Below are 24000 nucleotides of genomic sequence, written 5' to 3' on the forward strand. Positions count from 1 at the left end.
TAATGATTTGTCTTTGTTAGAAATATAGCTTGGTCCAATTTGTTATATATTCTAACAAAGTGTAGATTGGATTTTAACCTATTTAAAACATGTCATCAAAATTCTAAAATTAATCTTAATCAGGAAAAATTACTAATGATGTTCCATAAATTATTTTTTCAAATTTTTTTCAAAAAGATTCGAATTAGCTAGTTTTTCTCTTCTTTTTTTCGGTTGAATTTTGAATTTTAAAGAGTCGAAATTGAACATAAACTATGTTTAAAAATTTAATTGTCATTTTTTGTGTGTTTTCTCCTCTTTTAAACCGTTCAATTAAGTGTAAATATCATTAATTATTAATAATAACATAGAGTTAAAGGTAAATTGAGCAAATTGGCTATTTCTGGCAATTTATTTAAGTGTGTATCAAACTGGTAGCCCTTCGCATACGTCATCCTCCAAAGGCGTTTTGAACCGGAAGTTTAGCGGGAAATTTAAAATGTCCCTTTATAAGTTAACACCGTATTGGCATGTGTTGCAATGTTAAGATGTCATCATTGATATATAAACTATCAGACTGCGTGGTCGCTAGTAGTGGCTTTCAGTAGGCCTTTAAGGTGTTCTGTCCCTTTGTGTTCCACCTAAATCCCTCTAAGGCCCCCATAACTCTTACCTCATTGCCATGAGAGGTGCGCTCGCTCAGCAGTTTTGCCCAGGTCACATCTGGCACGACCCAAAAAAAAAAAAGATGAAGGCGCACTTTGAACTTCAAACGATGGCAGTAAAAAAATGCGCTCCGGGCTATTCTGCGGGACGCACACTTGACATTTGATTCAGCGCGAATGAAACCACCTGAGGCACGCTGGCTAAATGACAAGTCAGGCCAGAGAAACAAAGGACAGAAAATGCTGCAATGTGTAGTTTGCATGCCCAACCAGTAGTTGGCCACGTCCATTTAAATGGTATAAATGTGTTGCTACTAGGGTTGTACGGTATCACGGTACTAGTATAGTACCGCGATACTAATTCATCATATTCGGTACTATACAACCTCTAAAAAGTACCCACCCCCGTCGTCGTCACCTCGTGTCATTGCTGGTTTACGAGCAGAGGAGCATGTTGGGCAGCGCACACACACAGAGTACTTACAAGCAGACACAGTGTGTAGACAGAAAAGGGAGAATGGACGCATTTTGGTGTAAAAAGTAAAGATAAAGGTGAAGTTATAAGTGTTTTAGCTACTTCTAAATCACAAATCCTCATCTCCATGGCGACAAATAAAGTAAGTTTCCTACAAGTAGCATTATCACTGGAGGACGAGGAATAGCTAAACATGCTTCACTACACACCGTAGGACATACTTGCCAACCTTGAGACCTCCAATATCGGGAGGTGGGGGGTAGGGGTGGAGGGCTTGGTGTGTGTGTGTGTGTGTGTGTGTGGGGGGGGGGGGCGGGGGGGGGGGGGGGCGATGGGCGTGGTTGGGGGCGTGGTTATTTACAGCTAGAATTCACCAACTCGAATATTTCATATATATTTCATATATATATATACATATGTATGAAATACTTGACTTTCAGTGAATTCTAGGTATATATATATATATATATATATATATATATATATATATATATATATATATATATATATATATATATGTCTTAATTAGATTATCCAAAAAATAGTGCTCGATACCGTGGTAGAGCGTAATATGTATGTGTGGGAAACAGGCCTGTAGAGATTAAATAGTCTTGTGATTTTTTCCCACACATACATATATATATATATATATATATATATATATATATATATATATATATATATATATATATATATATATATATATATATATATATATATATATATATATATATATATTTTTTTTTTTATTTTTTATTTATTTTTTTTTTTTTTATTATTTACATAGAAAAAAAAATAAAAATACTTGAATTTCAGTGTTCCGATGGCTATCCATTAGATGGCAGTATTGTCCTGTTTAACTTCTCCAGGCTGTCCCCACTCAGTCTCAGGTCCGCATTGAGCTGGAGGGGGCGTGGCCTCCAGCTCCGGCTGAATAGTTTGTCGGGAGTTTGTCGGGAGTTTGTCGGGAGTTTGTCGGGAGAGGCCAACCCTCCCGCTAAAAACGGGAGGGTTGGCAAGTATGCCGTAGGAGGATACAATAGCTTACCGGCGTCACAATGTAAACAAATGCCATGGGTGGATCTACACCTGACATCCACTGTAATGATACCAAGTACAGGAGCGTATCTAGTCGATACTACTATGATTACATCGATCATTTTTTTATTGTCACAAAATCTTCTTTCGTTTTTTTAAAGTTTATATCATGTTTATAAAGTCAGTAAATACGTCCCTGGACACATGAGGACTTTGAATTAGAGATGTCCGATAATATCGGCTGGCCGATGTTATCGGCCGATAAATGCTTTAAAATGTAATATCGGAAATTATCGGTATCGTTTTTTTTAATTATCGGTATCGTTTTTTTTTTTTTTTTTTTTTTTGTAATTAAATCAACATAAAAAACACAAGATACACTTAAAATTAGTGCACCAAGCCAAAAAACCTCCCTCCCCCATTTACACTCATTCACACAAAAGGGTTGTTTCCTTCTGTTATTAATATTGTGGTTCCTACATTATACATCAATATATATCAATACAGTCTGCAAGGGATACAGTCCGTAAGCACACATGATTGTGCGTGCTGCTGCTCCACTAATAGTACTAACCTTTAACAGTTAATTTTACTCATTTTCATTAATTACTAGTTTCTATGTAACTGATTTTATATTGTTGTACTTTCTTTTTTATTCAAGAAAATGTTTTTAATTTATTTATCTTATTTTATTAATTTAAAAAAAAAAAGGACCTTATCTTCACCATACCTGGTTGTCCAAATTAGGCATAATAATGTGTTAATTCCACAACTGTATATATCAGTATCTGTATCGGTTGATATCGGTATCGGTAATTAAAGAGTTGGACAATATCGGAATATCGGATATCGGCAAAAAGCCATTATCGGACATCCCTACTTTGAATATGACCAATGTATGATCCTGGAACTACTTGGTATCGGATCCATACACAAAGTTAGTTAGTTTATACATAAAGATACCTAAATGTGTGGTATCATCCAAAACTAATGTCAAGTATCAAAGAAGAGAAGAATAAGTGATTATTACATTTGAACAGAAGTGTAGATAGAACATGTTCAAACAGAAAGTAAGCAGATATTAACAGTAAATGAACAAGTGGATTAATAATCCATTCAATCATTTTCTACAGCTTGTCCCTCATCATTTTAATGATACATGACACAATATGTTACTGCATACGTCAGCAGACTAATTAGGAGTCTTTGTTTGTTTACTTACTACTAAAAGACAAGTTGTCTAGTATGTTCACTATTTTATTTAAGGACTAAAATTGTTCTTTGATTGCCTTGAGAAACATGTTTAATGTATCACAAAATGTTGTTAAAATAAAGCTAATAATGCCTTGTTTGTGGTGCCCTTTATTTTGAAAAGTATTACAAATATATATACAGTACAGGCCAAAAAGTTAGCTTTTTGACTATTTTCATGACTATTTACATTGTAGATTGTCCCAGAAGGCATCACAACTATGACACCTGTGAAGTCAATGGGATTTTACCTGGTTAAATAAAGGCTAATAATAATAATAATAATAAGTGAAAACCATTTCCGGTGACTACCTCTTGAAGCTCATGGAGAGAATGCCAAGAGTGTGCAAGACAGTAATCAGAGCAAAGGGTGGCTATTTTGAAGAAACTAGATGTTTTTGTCGTAACGGGGGGTTTTTCGCAGCTTACTGTGAGATTTTTTTCTCCCGGGATGCAAACGGACTATTCCGGACCAGACTTGAAGGTAGGAACATATTTAATTATTCAAAATCCTACACATCACAAAAGACAAAAACAAAAGGAAAGCGTGCCGTACGCATGAGAGGCTAAAGAACAAAAAACTTAACGCGGAAAATACAGACGTTAACACTTGGCATGAACTATGGCATGGCAAGAAACAAACATGAGACTGTGGCATGACAACTAGCATAACCAAGGAATCGGACCTGAAACGAGCAGCATGAACTATGATAACGCATGAAAACAAGCAATGACGCCAGGACGACTAACTGGCAAAGGCAGGCTGAAATGATGGTCTCTGGATTAGAGCAGGTGCGTCCCAAACACCAGAGGCAGGTGAAACTAATAGGTCGCCATGGTAACTAAAATAAACAAGGGTGCGCAAAAACAGGAACTAAATGGAGTCTTAAAACTAACAGAAAATAACAAAAACATGATCCGGACCACGGATCATGACAGTTTTCAGTTATTAACTCCACATGTTCATAGTTTTGATGTACTATGTACAATGTAAACAGTCATGAAAATAAAGAAAACACATTGAATGAGGAGAAGGTGTGTCCAAACTGTACATATTTGGCCCCGGTACCAAAATATTGGTACCGGGACAACCCTACTGCAGAATGATCAGTGAATTGTGACATTTTCTTCTTAAAGGCCTACTGAAAGCCACTACTAGTGACCACGCAGTCTGATAGTTTATATATCAATGATGAAATCTTAACATTGCAACACATGCCAATACGGCCGGGTTAACTTATAAAGTGACATTTTAAAATTCCCGCTAAACTTCCGGTTCAAAACGCCTTTGGAGGATGACGTATGCGCGTGACGTCGCGAGATCCACGGAAGTGTTTGGACCCTTTTGGACACAATACACAGAGCTCTGTTTTCTTCGACAAAATTCCACAGTATTCTGGACATCTGTGTTGGTGAATCTTTTGCAATTTGTTTAATGAACAATGGAGGCTGCGAAGAAGAACGTTGTAGGTGGGATCGGTGTATTAGCGGCTGGCTGTAGCAACACAACAAGGAGGACTTTGTTGGATAGAAGACGCGCTAGCGGCGAACTCACCTTGACTTCCTACGTCTCCGGGCCGCCGACCGCATCGTCGATCGCTGGAACGCAGGTGAGCACGGGTGTTGATGAGCAGATGAGGGCTGGCTGGCGTAGGTGGAGCGCTAATGTTTTTATCATAGCTCTGACGAGGTGCCGTTGTTAAGTTAGCGTCGTTAGCAACAGCATTGCTAGGCTTCGACAGGCGTCGAATACACATTAACCGTGTATTTACATGTCCAGTGTTTGGTTCGGTGTCTCCTGATAGTAGTATTGTTGATCTTCTGTCTATCCTTCCAGTCAGGGATTTATTTATTTGGTTTCTATCTGCATTTGAGACAGATGCTATCACGTTAGCTCATACTAAGAGCTTCGTCGATGATGGGTGTTGATGTAACCGTGTAGTTACATGTCCATGGTTTAATAGTATTGTTGATCTTCTGTCTATCCTTCCAGTCAGGGGTTTATTTCTTTTGTTTCTATCTGCATTTGAAAATGATGCTATCACGTTAGCTCAGTAGCTAAGTGTGTCGCCGATGTATTGTCGTGGAGATAAAAGGCACTGAATGTCCATTTCGCGTGCTCGACTGTCATTTTCAAGAGGATATAGTATCCCAGGTGGTTTAAAATACAAATCCGTGATCTACAATAGAAAAAGGAGAGAGTGTGGAATCCAATGAGCCAGCTTGTACCTAAGTTACGGTCAGAGCGAAAAAAGATACGTCCTGCACTGCCCTCTAGTCCTTCACTGTAACGTTCCTCATCCACGAATCTTTCATCCTTGCTCAAATTAATGGGGTAATCGTCACTTTCTCGCTCCTAATATCTCTCGCTCCATTGTAAACAACGGGGAATTGTGAGCAGCACTACCTCTTGTGACGTCACGCTACTTCCGGTTTTTTTTATCAGCAAGCAAAAGTTGCGAACTTTATCGTCGATTTTCTCTACTAAATCCTTTCAGCAAAAAATATGGCAATATCGCGAAATGATCAAGTATGACACATAGAATGGATCTGCTATTCCCGTTTAAATTAAAAAAAATAATTTCAGTAGGCCTTTAAGGAAAAAATATATTTTTTTGTTTTAATATATTTCCTGTTTGTTTACATGTGCAACTTTCTCCGACGCTGCCACAGACAGACGTGTTTTATGCCACTCCTTCTTTGTGTCAATTTGTCCACCAAACATTTTATGCTGTGCCTTAAGGCACAAAGGTGAGCTTTGTTGATGTTATTGATTTGCTGGAGTGCTTATCAGGCATATTTGGTCAATCCGTGACTGCAAGCTAATTGATGCTAACATACTATTTAGGCTAGCTAAAAATATGGCAATATCGCGAAATGATCAAGTATGACACATAGAATGGATCTGCTATTTCCGTTTAAATAAAAAAAAATAATTTCAGTAGGCCTTTAAGGAAAAAAAACATATTTTTTTAAAATATATTTCCTGTAGAACAAACATGACACAAACCTCCCTAATAGTTAGAAATCCCACTGTTTGTTATACATGCTTCACTGATGAGAGTATTTGGCAAGCACCTTTTTGTCCTACTCATTTCAGCGATCCTTGAACTCATCGCAGTTTTTTTCTAAATTATTAAATGAACATAAAAAAAGCACAAGACACACTTACAGTTAGTGCACCGACCCAAAAACCCTCCCTCCCCATCGCAGTTTGTTTACATGCGCAACTTTCTCCGACGCTGCCACAGACAGACGTGTTTTATGCCACTCCTTCTTTGTCTCAATTTGTCTACCAAACATTTTATGCTGTGCATTAAGGCACAAAGGTGAGCTTTGTTGATGTTATTGACTTGCTGGAGTGCTTATCAGGCATATTTGGTCAATCCATGACTGCAAGCTAATTGATGCTAACATGCTATTTAGACTAGCTAAAGATATAGCAATATCGCGAAATGATCAAGTATGACACATAGAATGGATCTGCTATTTCCGTTTAAATTTTAAAAAAAAATTTCAGTAGGCCTTTAAGGAAAAAAAACATTTTTTTGTTTTGATATATTTCCTGTAGGAGAACAAACATGACACAAACCTCCCTAATAGTTAGAAATCCCACTGTTTGTTATACATGCTTCACTGATGAGAGTATTTGGCAAGCACCATTTTGTCCTACTCATTTCAGCGATCCTTGAACTCATCGCAGTTTTTTTTAGTTTTTTTTCTAAATTATTAAATGAACATAAAAAAAACACAAGACACACTTACAGTTAGTGCACCGACCCAAAAACCCTCCCTCCCCATCGCAGTTTGTTTACATGTGCAACTTTCTCCGACGCTGCCACAGACAGACGTGTTTTATGCCACTCCTTCTTTGTGTCAATTTGTCCACCAAACATTTTATGCTGTGCCTTAAGGCACAAAGGTGAGCTTTGTTGATGTTATTGACTTGCTGGAGTGCTTATCAGGCATATTTGGTCAATCCGTGACTGCAAGCTAATTGATGCTAACATGCTATTTAGGCTAGCTAAAAATATGGCAATATCGCGAAATGATCAAGTATGACACATAGAATGGATCTGCTATTCCCGTTTAAATTTAAAAAAATAATTTCAGTAGGCCTTTAAGGAAAAAAAACATTTTTTTGTTTTAATATATTTCCTGTAGGAGAACAAACATGACACAAACCTCCCTAATAGTTAGAAATCCCACTGTTTGTTATACATGCTTCACTGATGAGAGTATTTGGCAAGCACCATTTTGTCCTACTCATTTCAGCGATCCTTGAACTCATCGCAGTTTTTTTTAGTTTTTTTCTAAATTATTAAATGAACATAAAAAAAGCACAAGACACACTTACAGTTAGTGCACCGACCCAAAAACCCTCCCTCCCCATCGCAGTTTGTTTACATGCGCAACTTTCTCCGACGCTGCCACAGACAGACGTGTTTTATGCCACTCCTTCTTTGTGTCAATTTGTCCACCAAACATTTTATGCTGTGCCTTAAGGCACAAAGGTGAGCTTTGTTGATGTTATTGACTTGCTGGAGTGCTTATCAGGCATATTTGGTCAATCCATGACTGCAAGCTAATTGATGCTAACATACTATTTAGGCTAGCTAAAAATATGGCAATATCGCGAAATGATCAAGTATGACACATAGAATGGATCTGCTATTCCCGTTTAAATTTAAAAAAAAAATTTCAGTAGGCCTTTAAGGAAAAAAAATATTTTTTTTTAAAATATATTTCCTGTAGAACAAACATGACACAAACCTCCCTAATAGTTAGAAATCCCACTGTTTGTTGTACATGCTTCACTGATGAGAGTATTTGGCAAGCACCATTTTGTCCTACTCATTTCAGCGATCCTTAAACTCATCGCAGTTTTTTTTAGTTTTTTTCTAAATTATTAAATGAACATAAAAAAAACACAAGACACACTTACAGTTAGTGCACCGACCCAAAAACCCTCCCTCCCCATCGCAGTTTGTTTACATGCGCAACTTTCTCCGACGCTGCCACAGACAGACGTGTTTTATGCCACTCCTTCTTTGTGTCAATTTGTCCACCAAACATTTTATGCTGTGCCTTAAGGCACAAAGGTGAGCTTTGTTGATGTTATTGATTTGCTGGAGTGCTTATCAGGCATATTTGGTCAATCCATGACTGCAAGCTAATTGATGCTAACATACTATTTAGGCTAGCTAAAAATATGGCAATATCGCAAAATGATCAAGTATGACACATAGAATGGATCTGCTATTTCCGTTTAAATAAATAAAAATAATTTCAGTAGGCCTTTAAGGAAAAAAATATTTTTTTGTTTTAATATATTTCCTGTAGGAGAACAAACATGACACAAACCTCCCTAATAGTTAGAAATCCCACTGTTTGTTATACATGCTTCACTGATGAGAGTATTTGGCAAGCACCATTTTGTCCTACTCATTTCAGCGATCCTTGAACTCATCGCAGTTTTTTTTAGTTTTTTTCTAAATTATTAAATGAACATAAAAAAAACACAAGACACACTTACAGTTAGTGCACCGACCCAAAAACCCTCCCTCCCCATCGCAGTTTGTTTACATGCGCAACTTTCTCCGACGCTGCCACAGACAGACGTGTTTTATGCCACTCCTTCTTTCTGTCAATTTGTCCACCAAACATTTTATGCTGTGCCTTAAGGCACAAAGGTGAGCTTTGTTGATGTTATTGATTTGCTGGAGTGCTTATCAGGCATATTTGGTCAATCCGTGACTGCAAGCTAATTGATGCTAACATACTATTTAGGCTAGCTAAAAATATGGCAATATCGCGAAATGATCAAGTATGACACATAGAATGGATCTGCTATTCCCGTTTAAATAAAAAAAATTCATTTCAGTAGGCCTTTAATGGTCTTTGTTGCCATTTCTTACCGGCTAAGAATGAGGGCCAACGTAGGAATGTGAGGGTGAAGTGTCATGACTGATGAACACCTTCATTGAAGCCAGTCGAATACTTGCTGCTCTTAGCATGAAGGACTCCTTTTGTTTTATTCCTGCTGCTGCTTTGCCCAGAAACAAGTTATGACTAACCCACAAGGCTGAGGGCGACCGTCAATCGCGGTCTCCGTCATCCAAGGCCTCTTGACTAGTGAGCCATAACAGAAATAGTGGACAGGAAACAGGAGCACTAACTCTCTGGCATCTCCTCCCACAGATACATCACGTCGCACTTCCAACCTTTGCCCTGGCAATCTCCCCCCAACAAGAACGCAAATCATCCCTCTGGGCTGGACAATCTTGGAGACGTTCCACCATTTACCCCCAATTCCAAGCCTTGATGCTGAGTGCCAAGCAGGGGAGGTAATGGCTCCTATTTTTTATAGTCTTTGGTATGACTCGGCCGGGGTTTGAACTCACAACCTACCCATCTCAGGGCGGACATATGAAGTACAGGCCAAAAGTTTGGACACGCCTTCTCATTCAATAGAACAAGAAAATGTGGCTTGTCAAGACTTTACGAAACAAGTCAAATTAGCTAACCTCAATGAACCCCAAAATAGCTTAAAATAAGTATATTCTCACTAATAACAAGTGCACTTTTTTTAAAATGTTTTTTAAAAACGGACCAAGGCGCTCGTAATCAGTAATACCACACCACCTTAGCTGCCCTCACCCTTTAGAGCACAGCCATAACTTCCTAGCACTAAGGCTGCAGAAAGTATTTTTTTCTCAGGTTTTTCAATGTTTACATTTTCACACTTTGCACCATTTTGTTACACTTTATGAAGCATTCATGTATTCCTTATTTTTGCTCCTTAACTTTGAGAGGTTATTAAGTGTTTAATGGGATTTTTTTGAATTTTGTTTACATTCTTTTCCATGCTTGTGTTGGACATTTCCTTTCCTTTCTGCCTTGATCGCTGAAGGAATTATAGTCAGGAAGGTAAAATTTGAAATAAATGTGTACGTTTTATATTTTTCTCATGTAAAGTGCTTTGAGTCATTAGAGAAAAGCGCTATATAAACATAATTAACTTCTAACTTCACTTTTCTTGGTAGAAAAAAAAAGAGACCTTTTTTTCTCTGTTGAAAATGCTAGTGCCATTATCTTGACATAATGATATGCGCCCGGCATTACATTTCTTGAAACCAGCAAACTTGTACTAAAAACTATTTTATTGTTCTTAATGGAAAGGCAACAAGGCAAGCGCTTGTTACTCTCGGGGTCTCCTAGCCGCTCAGGCAAATCATATGGTCTAAAAATGCATTTTTCCATGGATAACATGACATCATCACGCCAAGTGCGTGCTTTTTCAGTCAATTAGTGCGCATATATACAGCCCGGAACCCCGGACAACATTTTTTTAATGGTAATTTTGAGGAATTTATCTGAATGTGCATGAACTATTTCTGTTCGAAATTAATTGAAATGTTAAATGTTTAAATATGAACTGTCAGTTTACTGTACTGTACCAACTGTACTACTATATGAGTACCTGTTTTCTATTGTTTCATTGGAAATAAAACAGCAAAGTCCATTTGGCTGTCATCTGTTTTAATTATGAGACACAATTGTGTCAAAGTCATGATTTTTTATTTCATGCTTGAAGTAAGAAATGAAGACTTTAAAAAAGTAGTTTTCTACTTGTGAGTGTTGATGACACAGCTTTGCAACACTTGATATTCTAGTTTCAAGCATGTTTTACTCAATATAGCTCATCAAATCTCAGCAACAAGCTGTAATATCTTACTGTGATCATTTAGGACACTTAAAACAAGTAAAAAACTAACATAAAACCTGCTTAGTGAGAAGAATGATCTTATCAGAAAGAAAATAAGCAAATATCACCCTTATTTGACATTTTTAATCTTTCTTAGATTTCACTTTTTGCAGTGTGGAGGCCACCATAAAAAGTCTCTGCACTGCAAAAACTGAAATCTAAGTAAGCTTAAAGGCCTACTGAAAGCCACTACTAGCAACCACGCAGTCTGATAGTTTATATATCAATGATGAAATCTTAACATTGCAACACATGCCTATACGGCCGGGTTAACTTATAAAGTGACATTTTAAAATTCCCGCCACACTTCCGGTTGAAAAACTCCTTTGGATATGATTTATGCGCGTGACGTCACAAAATCCACGGAAGTGGTTGTACCCCATCGGACCCGATACAAAAACCTCTTTTCTTCGACAAAATTCTACAGTATTCTGGACATCTGTGTTGGTGAATCTTTTGCAATTTGTTTAATGAACAATGGAGGCTGCAAAGAAGAACGTTGTAGGTGGGATCGATCGGTGTCTTAGCGGCTAAGTACAATACTTACAGCAACACAACAAGGACTACTTACCCTGATAGCAGACGCCTAGCCGATGCTAGCCGCCAAACCCACGGATGAAGTCCTTCGTCGCGCCGTCGATCGCTGGAACGCAGGTGAGCACGGCTGTTGATGGGAAGATGAGGGCTGGCTGGCGTAGGTGGAGCGCTAATGTTTTTAGCATAGTTCTGTGAGGTCCGGTTGCTAAGTTGCTAAATTAGCCTTAGCGTCGTTAGCAACAGCATTGTTAAGCCTTACCAGGCTGAGAATTTTTAACCGTGTAGTTACATGTACATGGTTTAATAGTATTGTTGATCTTCTGTCTATCCTTCCAGTCAGGGGTTTATTTCTTTTGTTTCTATCTTCATTTGAGAACGATGCTATCACGTTAGCTCAGTAGCTAAAGTGTGTCGCCGATGTATTGTCGTGGAGATAAAAGTCACTTTAAATGTCCATTTCACGTGCTCGACTCTCATTTTCAAGAGGATATAGTATCCGAGGTGGTTTAAAATACAAATCCGTGATCCACAATAGAAAAAGGAGAGAGTGTGGAATCCAATGAGCCAGCTTGTACCTAAGTTACGGTCAGAGCGAAAAAAGATACGTCCATCACTGCCTCTCAAGTCCTTCACTGTAACGTTCCTCATCCACAAATCTTTCATCCTCGCTAAAATGAATGGGGTAATCGTCGCTTTGTCGCTCCGAATCTCTCTCGCTCCATTGTAAACAACGGGGAATTGTGAGGAATACTAGCTCCTGTGACGTCACGCTACAAGGCTTTTTTTTTTTATCAGCGAGCAAAAGTTGCGAACTTTATCTTTCGATTTTCTCTACTAAATCCTTTCAGCAAAAATATGGCAATATCGCGAAATGATCAAGTATGACACATAGAATGGATCTGCTAATCCCGTTTAAATTAAAAAAAAAAATCATTTCAGTAGGCCTTTAAGTCAATTATATTATGATTACTTATTTAATAATATACATATTATTTTGTCAACATTATGAGGGAATTATCTGATCAGACAGAAAATAAGCAAATATCACCCTTATTTGAGATATTTCATCTTAGACTTAGACTTCCTTTTTTTTGTCATTCAAATTTGAACTTTACAGCACAGATAAGAACGAACTTTCTTTACATAAGCTCATGGTAGTGCAGGATAAAAAAAAAAGCAATACTTGTATATACAATACAATACAGTCTTACTTAGATTTCACTTTTTGCAGTCATTTCAGTAGGCCTTTAAGTCAATTATATTATGATTACTTATTTAAAGGCCTACTGAAATGAATTTTTTTAATTTAAATGGGGATAGCAGATCTATTCTATGTGTCATACTTGATTATTTCGCGATATTGCCATATTTTTGCTGAAAGGATTTAGTATAGAACAACGACGATAAAGATTGCAACTTTTGGTATCTGATAAAAAAAAGGCTTGCCCCTACCGGAAGTAGCGTGACGTAGTCAGTTGAACATATACGCAAAGTTCCCTATTGTTTACAATGATGGCCGCATGAAGTGAGAGAGATTCGGACCGAGAAAGCGACAATTTCCCCATTAATTTGAGCGAGGATGAAAGATTTGTGGATGAGGAAAGTGCAAGTGAAGGACTAGTGGGGAGTTGAAGCTATTCAGATAGGGAAGATGCTGTGAGAGCCGGGGGTGACCTGATATTCAGCTGGGAATGACTACAACAGTAAATAAACACAAGACATATATTTACTCTATTAGCCACAACACAACCAGGCTTATATTTAATATGCCACAAATTAATCCTGCATAAAAACACCTGCGTGTTTGTTATGCTAGCTCCTAGCTCCTCTGCTAGCTCCTAGCTCCATAGAACACGCCAATACAATTCAAACACCTGATCAACACACACAATCACTCAGCCCAAAAGACCGTTCACCTAACCCAAGGTTCATAAAGCTTATATATTTTAAAAAAGTTACGTACATACGCAAAAAAAAGTTGCGCACATACGGTCAAGCGATCAAATGTTTAGAAGCCAAAGCTGCATACTCACAGTAGCACGTCTGCGTCTTTGTCATCCAAATCAAAGTAATCCTGGTAAGAGTCTGTGTTGTCCCAGTTCTCTACAGGCGTCTGTGTATCAAAGTCAAATGTCCTCCTGGTTAGAGTCTCTGTTATCCGAGTTCTTCCATCTTGACTGCATCTTTCGGGAATGTAAACAAAGAAGCGCCGGCTGTGTACTGTTGTTGCTGACTACGTTCGAAAAATACGTCCATTTCGCACCGACAACTTTCTTCTTTGCTTGCTCAGCTTCTTTCTCCATAATGCAATGAACATGATTGCAACAGATTCACCAACACAGATGTCCAGAATACTGTGGAATTATGAAATGAAAACAGAGCTTTTTCGTATTGGCTTCAATGCGGAAGGCATACCCGTGTTCCCCGGTCTACGTCACGCGCATACGTCATCCTCAGAGGCGTTTCGAACCGGAAGTTTAGCGGCAAATTTAAAATGTCACTTTATAAGTTAACCCGGCCGTATTAGCATGTGTTATAATGTTAAGATTTCATCATTGATATATAAACTATCAGACTGCGTGGTCGCTAGTAGTGGCTTTCAGTAGGCCTTTAATAATATACATATTATTTTGTCAACATTATGAGGGAATTATCTGATCAGACAGAAAATAATCAAATATCACCTTTATTTGAGATATTTCATCTTAGACTTAGACTTCCTTTTTTTTGTCATTCAAATTTGAACTTTACAGCACAGATAAGAACGAACTTTCTTTACATAAGCTCATGGTAGTGCAGGATTTTAAAAAAAGCAACACTTGTATATATACAATACAATACAATCTTACTTAGATTTCACTTTTTGCAGTCTATTTAATTGAATATAAGTTGAAAAGGATTTTACTCTCTTTTTATTGACCATTGACACAAGGTGCCAACTTCCCTGCTCTTGGGGTGTGCACAACATGCCACAAATAATCCTCCCAGGCCTCACCAGTCGCTCCCTCCTCGGTCAAGTGGGAATGTCAGCGTCAAACCCCATCAAGAGTTAGTCTTTGCAGCATTGCGATGTAAGCAGGAGGCGGGCCAACACAAACACTTCCTGTCGACTCCTTTCCTTATCTCCCTTTAAAGTCCTCTGCCGCCTTCCGCCCTCTCGTTGCTTCTCTCTGCTCTCCGGGGTCCTGCCGACACAGCCGCGTGTCAGAGAGTGTTTATCCATGTGAGGGAGGCTGAAGAGTCTGTTTTCACGGGGGTAACTTCCCCAAAGTAGCGGCCTCACTCGGGCTTATCGGGCGCCTTGTCAACTCAACTTGAAGCTTTTCCTCTCATTCACTGGCGTTCTCTCATCAAAATGGGAACTTTAGCCAACAAAAATGCAACTTGTGCAAGCTCAGGTTTTAGGAACTGAAGCAAGAAGTGAACCGCCGCCGTAAATCTTGGTCGTGAATCACTAGATTTCCTCATAAAGTGTTGTTTTTTTTGTGTGTTTCAACACAGAATTGTGATTTAGGGAGTTGTTGGGAGGGGAACACAACACATTCCAGGACCTTGTCTGATCTTGCACCATTTTTAATCATTCATGAGTCCTTCCCCCAAATAAATCTGTCAATACAGCCTTTGCTAGCAGACAACAACTCAATACAGCCTCTGCTAGCAGACAACAACTCAATACAGCCTTTGCTAGCACACAACAACTCAATACAGCCTTTGCTAGCAGACAAGAACGCCAAAAGTTATGAGCGCATTTCCATGAAACTTTCAGGAAATGTCAGAGATGGAATAATATGGAGGTCAATTTGTAAAACACTGAAAGGCCCTCAGGAAGGGGCAGCACGGTGGCACAGGGGTTAGTGCATGTGCCTCACAATACCAAGGTCCTGAGTTCAATCCTGATCTTTCTGTGTGGAGTTTGCATGTTCTGGGATAGGCCCCTCCCACTTCCAAAGACATGCACCTGGGGATAGGCCCCTCCCACCTCCAAAGACATGCACCTAGGGATAGGCCCCTCCCACTTCCAAAGACATGCGCCCAGGGATAGGCCCCTCCCACTTCCAAAGACATGCATCTAGGGATAGGCCCCTCCCACATCCAAAGACATGCACCTGGGGATAGGCCCCTCCCACCTCCAAAGACATGCACCTGGGGATAGGCCCCTCCCACTTCCAAAGACATGCACCCGGGGATAGGCCCACCTCCAAAGACATGCACCTGGGGATAGGCCCCTCCCACTTCCAAAGACATGCACCCGAGGATAGGCCCCTCCCACTTCCAAAGACATGCACCCGGGGATAGGCCCCTCCCACTTCCAGAGACATGCACCTGGGGATAGGCCCCTCCCACTTCCAAAGACATGCACCTGGGGATAGGCCCCTCCCACTTCCAAAGACATGCACCTGGGGATAGGCCCCTCCCACTTCCAAAGACATGCACCTGGGGATAGGTTGGTCCAGGGTGTACCCCGCCTTCCGCCCGGATGCAGCTGAGATAGGCTCCAGCACCCCCCACCCCCCGCGACCCCAAAAAGGGACAAGCGGTAGAAAATGGATGGACCCTCAGGAAGAGGTGCTTTAAAACATGGCATCTGCAATCCACAGTGTTTTAGCTACTTCTAAATCACTAATCCTGGTCTCCATGGCGACAAGTAAAGTACGATTCTTACAAGTATCATTATCACTGGAGGACGAGGAATAGCTAAACATGCTTCAGTACACACCGTAGGAGGATACGATAGCTATCAATGATATCAATGTAATCATAGTAGTATCGACTAAATCCACTCCTGTACTTGGTATCATTACAGTGGATGTCAGGTGTAGATCCACCCGTTGAAATTTGTTTACATTGTGACGCCGGTGAGCTATTGTATCCTCCTACGGTGTGTAGTGAAGCATGTTTGGATATTCCTCGTCCTCCAGTGATAATGCTACTTGTAAGAAACTTACTTTAGTAATTTAAAAAAAAAGGTAAAGTACCAATGATTGTCACACACACACTAGGTGTGGTGAGATTGTCCATCACAACTCACACCCTTGGAGGTGAGGGGAGTAGTGAGCAGCAGCGGTGGCCACGCCCGGGAATCATTTTTGCTGATTTAACCCCCAATTCCAAGCCTTGATGCTGAGTGCCAAGCAGGGAGGTAATGGCTCCCATTTTTATAGTCTTTGGTATGACTCGGCCCGGGGTTTGAACTCACAACCTACCCATCTCAGGGCGGGCACTCTAACCACTAGGCTATTTTCTACCGCTTGTCCCTTTCGGGGTCACGAGGGGGTCCTAGTGCCGATCTCAGCCAGCTGTGTCTTAAAGCAGCTCTTCCTGAGGGTGTTTCAGTGTTATAACTTCACCTTTACCTTTACTTTTTACACCAAAATGTGTCCATTCTCCCTTTCCTGTCTACACACTGTGTCTGCTTGTAAGTGCTCTGTGTGCGTGCGCTGCCGAACATGCTCATCTGCTTGTAAAACCAGCAATGTCACATCATGCCCGTAAAAAATGAATAAAAAAAATGGGTACTTTTTAGAGGCGGTATAGTACTGAATGTGATGGAGTCACGTGATTTTTCATCGTCGCTGTCGGCCATTCCATTCTTCCCAAAACGAGACGCTACCTGAGAAGTGATCGTTTACCACAGCGAGGAGAATTTCTCTCCACTCGGCTCCATTTTTTGTTGCGGCGGAGCGTGGACGGCAAGCACTCCGTGCCGTTGTTTACGTTGCTAAATATACCGTCAGGCCCAGTCGCCCTCTTTAATCTGCTAGTTGTGATGACTTCATTGCACACTTTGCTGCCAACGTGCTCTGTGATTACTGCTTCTAGAAAGTACTCCCAGCCACAGAAGGACATTTTCAGCACAGGAAGTGATCAAAATATCAGCTCTCATGAAACATGGCGGCTGCTATTTTAGACGAGTTGCACAATTCTAAAAAAAAAAAAAAAAAAAAAAAAAAAAAAAAAAATTTAGCTTGTATGAGTGAGTAGTCAAAGATCCTCTGCTTTGAAGGACTGACCGACAAAAAGCTAGTCAAAGATCTTCTGTGCCACGACCACTTTGCAGTTTTTATGACTGACTGCAAAATGTGTTAGTCAAAAAAAAACAACAACAAAAAAAAAAAAAAAAAAAAGATCTTTTATACGACAGGAGTTCTCCCACCAAAAATGGTCAAAGATCCTCTACGTACCAGGCCCACATTCCTATTTTCAAAAACTGACGGCTCAAAGTCTAGTCAAAGATCCTCTATATTCCAGGACCACTTTGTGGTTCTTTGGAAATGACTACAAAAATTAAAGTCAAATATCCTCTAAGTGCCAAGACCCCTACCTGCTTTTAAGGACCTCCCACAAAAAAACGCCAGTCAAGATCCTTTTCATGCCAGAACGAATTTGCTCTTTTTAAGAACCTACTACGGAAAAGCGAGTCAAAGATCTTCTATATGCCAGGACTACTCGACCGTCTTTAGGACTGACTGAAAAAATAAAAACAGTAGTCAAAGATCCTCTGTTTTGAAGGACTGACCGACAAAAAGCTAGTCAAAGATCTTCTGTGCCACGACCACTTTGCGGTTTTTATGACTGACTGCAAAATGTGTTAATCAAAGATCTTTTATACGACAGAAGTTCTCCCGCCAAAAATGGTCAAAGATCCTCTAAGTACCAGGCCCACATTCCCATTTTCAAATACTGACGGCTCAAAGTGTAGTCAAAGATCCTCTATATTCCAGGACCACTTTGTGGTTCTTTGGAAATGACTACAAAAATTAAAGTCAAATATCCTCTAAGTGCCAAGACCCCTACCTGCTTTTAAGGACCTCCCACAAAAAAAACGCTAGTCAAGATCCTTTTCATGCCAGGACGAATTTGCTGTTTTTAAGAAACTACTACTAGAAAAGCGAGTCAAAGATCTTCTATATGCCAGGACTGCTCGACGGTCTTTAGGACTGACTGCAAAAAAAACACTAGTCAAAGATCCTCTGTTTTGAAGAACTGATCGACAAAAAGCTAGTCAAAGATCTTCTGTGCCACGACCACTTTGCGGTTTTTATGACTGACTGCAAAATGTGTTAGTCAAAGATCTTTTATACGACAGGAGTTCTCCCGCCAAAAGTGGTCAAAGATCCTCTACGTACCAGGCCCACATTCCTATTTTCAAAAACTGACGGCTCAAAGTGTAGTCAAAGATCCTCTATATTCCAGGACCACTTTGTGGTTCTTTGGAAATGACTACAACAATTAAAGTCAAATATCCTCTTAGTGCCAAGACCCCTACCTGCTTTTAAGGACCTCCCACAAAAAAAACGCTAGTCAAGATCCTTTTCATGCCAGGACAAATTTGCTGTTTTTAAGAAACTACTACTAGAAAAGCGAGTCAAAGATCTTCTATATGCCAGGACTACTCGACGGTCTTTAGGACTGACTGCAAAAAAAAACAGTAGTCAAAGATCCTCTGTTTTGAAGAACTGACCGACAAAAAGCTAGTCAAAGATCTTCTGTGCCACGACCACTTTGCAGTTTTTATGACTGACTGCAAAATGTTTTAGTCAAAAAAAAAAAAAAAAAAAAAGATCTTTTATACGACAGGAGTTCTCCCACCAAAAATGGTCAAAGATCCTCTACGTACCAAGCCCACATTCCTATTTTCAAAAACTGACGGCTCAAAGTGTAGTCAAAGATCCTCTATATTCCAGGACCACTTTGTGGTTCTTTGGAAATGACTACAAAAATTAAAGTCAAAGATCCTCTAAGTGCCAAGACCCCTACCTGCTTTTAAGGACCTCCCACAAAAAAACGCTAGTCAAGATCCTTTTCATGCCAGGACAAATTTGCTGTTTTTAAGAAACTACTACTAGAAAAGCGAGTCAAAGATCTTCTATGTGCCAGGACTACTCGACGGTCTTTAGGACTGACTGCAAAAATAAAAACAGTAGTCAAAGATCCTCTGCTTTGAAGAACTGATCGACAAAAAGCTAGTCAAAGATCTTCTGTGCCACGACCACTTTGCAGTTTTTATAACTGACTGCAAAATGTGTTAGTCAAAGATCTTTTATACGACAGGAGTTCTCCCGCCAAAAGTGGTCAAAGATCCTCTACGTACCAGGCCCACATTCCTTTTTTCAAAAACTGACGGCTCAAAGTGTAGTCAAAGATCCTCTATATTCCAGGACCACTTTGTGGTTCTTTGGAAATGACTACAAAAATTAAAGTCAAATATCCTCTAAGTGCCAAGACCCCTACCTGCTTTTAAAGACCTCCCACAAAAAAAACGCTAGTCAAGATCCTTTTCATGCCAGGACGAATTTGCTGTTTTCAAGAACCTACTACGAAAAAGCGAGTCAAAGATCTTCTATATGCCAGGACTACTCGACGGTCTTTAGGACTGACTGCAAAAAAAAAACACTAGTCAAAGATCCTCTGTTTTGAAGAACTGATCGACAAAAAGCTAGTCAAAGATCTTCTGTGCCACGACCACTTTGCGGTTTTTATGACTGACTGCAAAATGTGTTAGTCAAAGATCTTTTATACGACAGGAGTTCTCCCACCAAAAATGGTCAAAGATCCTCTACGTACCAGGCCCACATTCCTATTTTCAAAAACTGACGGCTCAAAGTGTAGTCAAAGATAATCTATATTCCAGGACCACTTTGTGGTTCTTTGGAAATGACTACAAAAATTAAAGTCAAATATCCTCTAAGTGCCAAGACCCCTACCTGCTTTTAAAGACCTCCCACAAAAAAACGCTAGTCAAGATCCTTTTCATGCCAGGACGAATTTGCTGTTTTTAAGAAACTACTACTAGAAAAGCGAGTCAAAGATCTTCTATGTGCCAGGACTACTCGACGGTCTTTAGGACTGACTGCAAAAAAAACAGTAGTCAAAGATCCTCTGTTTTGAAGGACTGACCGACAAAAAGCTAGTCAAAGATCTTCTGTGCCACGACCACTTTGCGGTTTTTATGACTGACTGCAAAATGTGTTAGTCAAAGATCTTTTATACGACAGGAGTTCTCCCACCAAAAATGGTCAAAGATCCTCTACGTACCAGGCCCACATTCCTATTTTCAAAGACTGACGGCTCAAATTGTTAGTCAAAGATCCTGTATATGCCAAGACCCCTAACCTGCTTTTAAGGACCTCCCACAAAAAAACGCTAGTCAAGATCCTTTTCATGCCAGGACAAATTTGCTGTTTTTAAGAAACTACTACTAGAAAAGCGAGTCAAAGATCTTCTATATGCCAGGACTACTCGACGGTCTTTAGGACTGACTGCAAAAAAAACAGTAGTCAAAGATCCTCTGTTTTGAAGAACTGATCGACAAAAAGCTTGTAAAAGATCTTCTGTGCCACGACCACTTTGCGGTTTTTATGACTGACTGCAGAATGTGTCAGTCAAAGATCTTTTATACGACAGGAGTTCTCCCACCAAAAATGGTCAAAGATCCTCTACGTACCAGGCCCACATTCCTATTTTCAAAAACTGACGGCTCAAAGTGTAGTCAAAGATCCTCTATATTCCAGGACCACTTTGTGGTTCTTTGGAAATGACTACAAAAATTAAAGTCAAATATCCTCTAAGTGCCAAGACCCCTACCTGCTTTTAAGGACCTCCCACAAAAAAACGCTAGTCAAGATCCTTTTCATGCCAGGACAAATTTGCTGTTTTTAAGAACCTACTACTAGAAAAGCGAGTCAAAGATCTTCTATGTGCCAGGACTACTCGACGGTCTTTAGGACTGACTGCAAAAAAAAACACTAGTCAAAGATCCTCTGTTTTGAAGAACTGATCGACAAAAAGCTTGTAAAAGATCTTCTGTGCCACGACCACTTTGCGGTTTTTATGACTGACTGCAAAATGTGTTAGTCAAAGATCTTTTATACGACAGGAGTTCTCCCACCAAAAATGGTCAAAGATCCTCTACGTACCAGGCCCACATTCCTATTTTCAAATACTGCCGGCTCAAAGTGTAGTCAAAGATCCTCTATATTCCAGGACCACTTTGTGGTTCTTTGGAAATGACTACAAAAATTAAAGTCAAATATCCTCTAAGTGCCAAGACCCCTACCTGCTTTTAAGGACCTCCCACAAAAAAACGCTAGTCAAGATCCTTTTCATGCCAGGACAAATTTGCTGTTTTTAAGAAACTACTACTAGAAAAGCGAGTCAAAGATCTTCTATATGCCAGGACTACTCGACGGTCTTTAGGACTGACTGCAAAAAAAACCACTAGTCAAAGATCCTCTGTTTTGAAGAACTGATCGACAAAAAGCTTGTAAAAGATCTTCTGTACCACGACCACTTTGCGGTTTTTATGACTGACTGCAAAATGTGTTAGTCAAAGATCTTTTATACGACAGGAGTTCTCCCACCAAAAATGGTCAAAGATCCTCAACGTACCAGGCCCACATTCCTATGTTCAAAGACTGACGGCTCAAAGTGTAGTCAAAGATCCTCTATATTCCAGGACCACTTTGTGGTTCTTTGGAAATGACTACAAAAATTAAAGTCAAATATCCTCTAAGTGCCAAGACCCCTACCTGCTTTTAAGGACCTCCCACAAAAAAAACGCTAGTCAAGATCCTTTTCATGCCAGGACAAATTTGCTGTTTTTAAGAAACTACTACTAGAAAAGCGAGTCAAAGATCTTCTATATGCCAGGACTACTCGACGGTCTTTAGGACTGACTGCAAAAAAAACCACTAGTCAAAGATCCTCTGTTTTGAAGAACTGATCGACAAAAAGCTTGTAAAAGATCTTCTGTACCACGACCACTTTGCGGTTTTTATGACTGACTGCAAAATGTGTTAGTCAAAGATCTTTTATACGACAGGAGTTCTCCCACCAAAAATGGTCAAAGATCCTCAACGTACCAGGCCCACATTCCTATGTTCAAAGACTGACGGCTCAAAGTGTAGTCAAAGATCCTCTATATTCCAGGACCACTTTGTGGTTCTTTGGAAATGACTACAAAAATTAAAGTCAAATATCCTCTAAGTGCCAAGACCCCTACCTGCTTTTAAGGACCTCCCACAAAAAAACGCTAGTCAAGATCCTTTTCATGCCAGGACAAATTTGCTGTTTTTAAGAAACTACTACTAGAAAAGCGAGTCAAAGATCTTCTATATGCCAGGACTACTCGACGGTCTTTAGGACTGACTGCAAAAAAAAACAGTAGTCAAAGATCCTCTGTTTTGAAGAACTGATCGACAAAAAGCTAGTCAAAGATCTTCTGTGCCACGACCACTTTGCGTTTTTTATGACTGACTACAAAATGTGTTAGTCAAAGATCTTTTATACGACAGGAGTTCTCCCGCCAAAAATGGTCAAAGATCCTCTACGTACCAGGCCCACATTCCTATTTTCAAAAACTGACGGCTCAAAGTGTAGTCAAAGATCCTCTATATTCCAGGACCACTTTGTGGTTCTTTGGAAATGACTACAACAATTAAAGTCAAATATCCTCTAAGTGCCAAGACCCCTACCTGCTTTTAAGGACCTCCCACAAAAAAACGCTAGTCAAGATCCTTTTCATGCCAGGACAAATTTGCTGTTTTTAAGAACCTACTACTAGAAAAGCGAGTCAAAGATCTTCTATATGCCAGGACTACTCGACGGTCTTTAGGACTGACTGCAAAAAAAAAACACTAGTCAAAGATCCTCTGTTTTGAAGAACTGACCGACAAAAAGCTAGTCAAAGATCTTCTGTGCCATGACCACTTTGCGGTTTTTATGACTGACTGCAAAATGTGTTAGTCAAAGATCTTTTATACGACAGGAGTTCCCCCACCAAAAATGGTCAAAGATCCTCTACGTACCAGGCCCACATTCCTATTTTCAAATACTGACGGCTCAAAGTGTAGTCAAAGATCCTATATATTCCAGGACCACTTTGTGGTTCTTTGGAAATGACTACAAAAATTAAAGTCAAATATCCTCTAAGTGCCAAGACCCCTACCTGCTTTTAAGGACCTCCCACAAAAAAACGCTAGTCAAGATCCTTTTCATGCCAGGACGAATTTGCTGTTTTTAAGAACCTACTACTAGAAAAGCGAGTCAAAGATCTTCTATATGCCAGGACTACTCGACGGTCTTTAGGACTGACTGCAAAAAAAACCAGTAGTCAAAGATCCTCTGTTTTGAAGAACTGATCGACAAAAAGCTAGTCAAAGATCTTCTGTGCCACGACCACTTTGCGGTTTTTATGACTGACTGCAAAATGTGTTAGTCAAAGATCTTTTATACGACAGGAGTTCTCCCGCCAAAAATGGTCAAAGAACCTCTACGTACCAGGCCCA

At 39.8% G+C, this 24000-nt stretch overlaps 1 protein-coding gene across 2 annotated transcripts in view; it reads left to right on the plus strand.

Moving 5' to 3' along the window:
- The window catches only part of LOC133659706 (uncharacterized), a 51606-nt gene that overhangs the window by 17373 nt on the left and 10233 nt on the right, over nucleotides 1–24000 (plus strand). The window contains exons 2-3 of one of the 2 annotated variants that reach the window (XM_062062310.1): nucleotides 7845–7922; nucleotides 9610–9755. In XM_062062310.1, coding sequence (XP_061918294.1) covers nucleotides 7845–7922; nucleotides 9610–9755 — 224 coding nt within the window. The remainder of the gene's footprint in view (nucleotides 1–7844; nucleotides 7923–9609; nucleotides 9756–24000) is intronic. The other variant, XM_062062311.1, reaches the window with a different exon arrangement.

Source organism: Entelurus aequoreus, linkage group LG11 (assembly GCF_033978785.1).
Source record: "Entelurus aequoreus isolate RoL-2023_Sb linkage group LG11, RoL_Eaeq_v1.1, whole genome shotgun sequence".
Taxonomy (NCBI): domain Eukaryota; kingdom Metazoa; phylum Chordata; class Actinopteri; order Syngnathiformes; family Syngnathidae; genus Entelurus; species Entelurus aequoreus.